This window comes from Helianthus annuus, chromosome 3 (genome assembly GCF_002127325.2).
Source record: "Helianthus annuus cultivar XRQ/B chromosome 3, HanXRQr2.0-SUNRISE, whole genome shotgun sequence".
In the NCBI taxonomy this organism is placed as follows: Eukaryota; Viridiplantae; Streptophyta; class Magnoliopsida; order Asterales; family Asteraceae; genus Helianthus; species Helianthus annuus.
Genome location: NC_035435.2, coordinates 5798131 through 5802505, shown reverse-complemented (window position 1 = coordinate 5802505; position 4375 = coordinate 5798131). Strand labels below are relative to the sequence as shown.

At 31.5% G+C, this 4375-nt stretch overlaps 1 protein-coding gene across 1 annotated transcript; it reads right to left on the bottom strand.

Annotated features, from left to right (window-relative positions):
- Positions 1–200: 200 nt before the first annotated feature.
- LOC110931146 lies at positions 201–1891 on the bottom strand. Its single transcript, XM_022174552.2, has 2 exons — positions 1187–1891; positions 201–827 (listed from the first exon to the last, which is right to left on the bottom strand). The coding sequence occupies exons 1-2, from the start codon at positions 1880–1882 to the stop codon at positions 201–203; spliced, it is 1323 nt and encodes a 440-aa protein (XP_022030244.1). The 5' UTR covers positions 1883–1891.
- Positions 1892–4375: the final 2484 nt, after the last annotated feature.

The following is a 4375-nucleotide window of genomic DNA, read 5'->3' as shown; positions in this document are numbered from 1 at the left end:
CAATCAAATCATGACATGTCATCAACCATATTTCTATCACTAGTGATAGAAATGGACTAGGGGTGGAATCACTAGTGATGGATTCTATCACTCCCATTTTTTTTAATTTTCATTTTAAAATTAGAAAATAAAAATAAAACACTAAATTATAAATTTCATTAAACTTTAAAAAAAATTACATAACCAAATAAAAAAAACAACTAAACCGATGGCATCTCCCAACCCCACTTTGCGCAAATCGCGCGCTTTTGTTCGATGACAATTGACTTGAACGGTTCGTCGAGATGGGCGTGTTTTTCACACAAGATTTTTAAATCATTTTGTCTTTCGATCGTTTTCAAGTGTTCCTTGTACGCCTGCTCTCGTTCAACTTTTAGGGTCATCATTGTTTCTTTTCTTTGTTCGGCCATCTTGTATTGGGTCATTTTCTCCTCAAAAATCGACTCCGCCACCGCCTCCTTCCCTTTGCTTGACGAATCACCACCTCGTCTGCGTCGTGGCCTTGTGGGTGTATCTTCCTCAACGGGCTCGTCAAGGGGTTCGTCTAGAGGCTCGTCGTTTAAGTTCATTTGGGGCAAGTTATCCGACGCGGAAGTCGTGTAGTTCCCCGAATCGGATGTCTTTGATCTTTTCGAACCGCCTCGATTTTTTGGAGCCGTAGGACCACGCGTGTCAACCAACTCAACGGGGACCCACTTCGGGTGATGTCTCGCAACTTCCCATGCCGCCACGTGTGGAAAAGTTCTCTTATGGTACGTTGTGCAATACATTTCGGTGGCTTGTTGCATGATCGTCGCCTCGCTCGCTCCACTTTGTGGGTTTCGGCTCTACAAAAAAAATAAAATATTAAAAAACTGTTTTCTACAAAAAAACTGTTTCTTTTATAAAAAACTGTTTTTTTAATAATCTGTTTTTTTATAAAAAACTGTTTTTTTTATAAAAAACTGTTTTTTTATAAAACTGTTTTTTTTAAAACTGTTATTTATATAAAAACTGTATTTTTTATAAAAAACTGTTTTTTTAATAAACTGTTTTTTTTATTAAAAAACTGTTTTTTTTATAAACTGTTTTTAATAAACTGTTTTTTTAATAAACAACTGTTTTTTTATAAACTGTTTTTATAAAAAACTGTTTTTTTTATAAAAAACTGTTTTTTTTATAAACTGTTTTTAATAAAAAAACATACCTTTTGAATGAAACAAGCGTTGAACTGGCTAATTTTCCGGTTCAAATCCGTCCACTTCGACGTCATTTTGTCCATGTTTCGGACATTTGCACCGGGAAGTTTCATAAAATGATTAATAACCCGTCTCCAAAACGCATCCCTTCGTTGCTCGTTCCCGTGTTTCCTACTCTCCGAGATGTGCAAATACGCCTTCGTCAACGACACCTCCTCCTCGCTCGTCCAAGGTTGTCGGCCGATTGGAGCGATTTCTTGAACCTCAACATTTTGTTCTTCTTCCTCTTCCTCTTCCTCCGCTTCTTCTTCCTCTTCCTCTTCCTCGTCCTCGTCAACACTTTGTTGTGGTTCACGTGGTTCATGCCACGCTTTTGCAAAATGATGAAGGAGGGTGTTGTCTTCTAGTAGTGGGTCGAGTGCGTGGGGTTGGGTTTGATACGTTTGCGATTGAAATTGGTGAGGTTGAAACGGTAGAACGAACGGTTGGTTATGGTACGTTTGCGATTGAAAGGGTGGATATTGTTGGGTTTGAAAGGGTGGATATTGTTGGGTTTGAAAGGGTGGGACTTGGTCGGGTTCGTCTTGCAACCTAAATCGATCGGGCTCACCAAGATTCGCTCGAACCTTGGGCCTTATTTTCTTCGTACCCGAACCGCCACCTCTTTTTTTTGATCCACCACCTCTCTTGCTTGAACCTTCCATATTTCTTGTAAAATAGTTGAGAGTTTTTTGAATTTTTTGTATTGAGTGTGAGAATTGTTGAGAGGTTTTTTGTATTGATTGTATTGAAAATGAGGGTATTTATATAAAAACATCAATATTCAAACGGTCAAAAAATTGGAAAAAACGGTAAAAAGGCAACGTTAAAAAAAAAACGGTCAAAAAAAGAAAAGTTTCACGCGTGCTCAGGTTAACGCGTTTACATTTCCACGCGTTATAAATGGAGTGGCGGCGGTGTAGCGTTATTGTTTAACGCGTTATAAATGGCGATCACGGGACCGCCCCGTCCCCTCTTAGTATATTCATTGATGCATACAATATTCTTGATTTTGAGACACTACATCTCAAATTTGATATAAGGTATTCATTGAAGTACACGTTATATGTACACTTTTAGAATTGTTTAATCTATGTATTTGTGAATAAAACACTAGTACACTACGACATTTAGTTTATGCACCGATGAATAAAGTACTTCTAGATCTTTTATAATGAAATTAGTGAGGCATACCCTACACTATACGTAAATTTTATTGGATGATTGTAGTTTTTAGTGTCCTTGTTATCTTTGTATTATTTGATAAATTGTGAATCTGTTTAAACTCTTGAGGAAGATAACAGGACATCGTGGGGTAATATAATTTTTCTCCTACAATGTTAGTTCATCATTGATCGGACTTGTGGATTCTTTTTATCTTGCATAAGAAGGAGATCATAGACAAAAAACTTTCTTATGTATTGTAAGCACAAAAATATTATAAATATTTAGAATTTAGAAAATGGCTTAAATGGCAACTAAGAAATCCATTTTTGATTATTTTTTTATATAAATTACTAATTTGTGTCATTTATGTATTTCCAAAAATTATGAAACGTACCATTTAAAAAAGAAAAATACAATTATTGTCCAGTTTTTGAATTTTCTTTCGAGTTGTCCCAACTGGTGTTAACTTTTTTCCCTTAATTGTTTACCAAATAACTATTTCACCCTTACACTTTTGACTATCTTTTATTATATAAATTTTATAAATTAGTTAACTTATTTATTAAATAAAATAGTTTTATAATTATTTATATTTGTTAGTTTAATCATTAATTATTATTTTATATTCACAGAAAGTAAATAATCACTTTAAGGCACGTTTAGTATTCTTATCATAATAATATTAAGATAATAATTAAACAAATAATTAAAATAAAAAATATATTTTAATTATATTTTCGTTTCTTTAATCATTTATAGTTATTTTATTTTCAGAAAAAGTAAATAATCACTTTAGGGCACCTTTATTATTCTTATTATAATACTATTAAGATAAATATTAAACAAACAAAAATTATAATATTTATAAAATAATAATAATAAGAACAACAGTAATTGACAAATAAAATATTATAACAATTAAAGTATTTATTCAGTTTTGTTATATGCCTATTAGCCTCGCCTGCACAGAGTGATGTCCCTATGACCCTCATGATTCTGCGGTACAACCGTGAACACTGCCCCATGTACTTCGGGCCGGGCAAAGAGTTGTCGATCAACCGGCTTCCCCCGCTATCCTCTGAACAATTCGAAACACCCTAAGTGAGTAAGTTTTGAGAAAAGGTTGAATTTTGTTTTTAAAATGAGTCAAGTCAAATTTTACTTTAGCTCGTTTAACTTCACAAAGTTAAGGCATAAGTTCGACTTGTTTCGAACTGTTTATCAAAAACTCAAGCTCAGCACTTAATAATCTTTTTAGCACTGGCTAAGTTCGGACCCAACTTCTTTATTACTGAAGTTCTATTTAATTTCTTTGTTTATATATATGCTCATGAATTTAGGCTTAAATTCATTTACGAAATTATAGAATAATAACAATAATAATATTAATAATAATAGTTAAATAAAAAATAATAATTTTTGAAAATATATAAACAAATAGGTTGATTAATTAATAGAATCTTATAAAATAAAAGAGATTAAAAAATATAAGAAAATAAAAGAAATAACAAAATTATACATTTGTACTTTAGGACTTTAGGCCCATTTGGTAAACAGTTAACATTACTTAGTCAAAATAATATAACCTGAAGCAATATATTAATTATTTTTTAAAGTCCGTTTCATAATTTTGAAAAATAACCTGAAAGAAAATTTAAAAAAAATGGACAATATATTAATTATTTTTTAAAAGTTCCGTTTCATAGTTTTGAAAAATATATAAAGAACACAAATTGTATTTTTTTTTTTCATTAGAATCTTGTTCGATAAAAATTTTATTCAAGTAACTCATGTACACTTCGTTACCTTAAAAAAACGTCATAAAATCAAGAAATTATTTATTTTTAGTTGGAGCATATCATTGATACAGTTTTTTAAGACGCCATTTTAATAAAACACAAAATTAAAAAAAAAAACATGATGCAATACGATTATAAGAATGTATCTAAACTAATTACAATGTTGTGTCTAATTTATTTATGTCTCACACA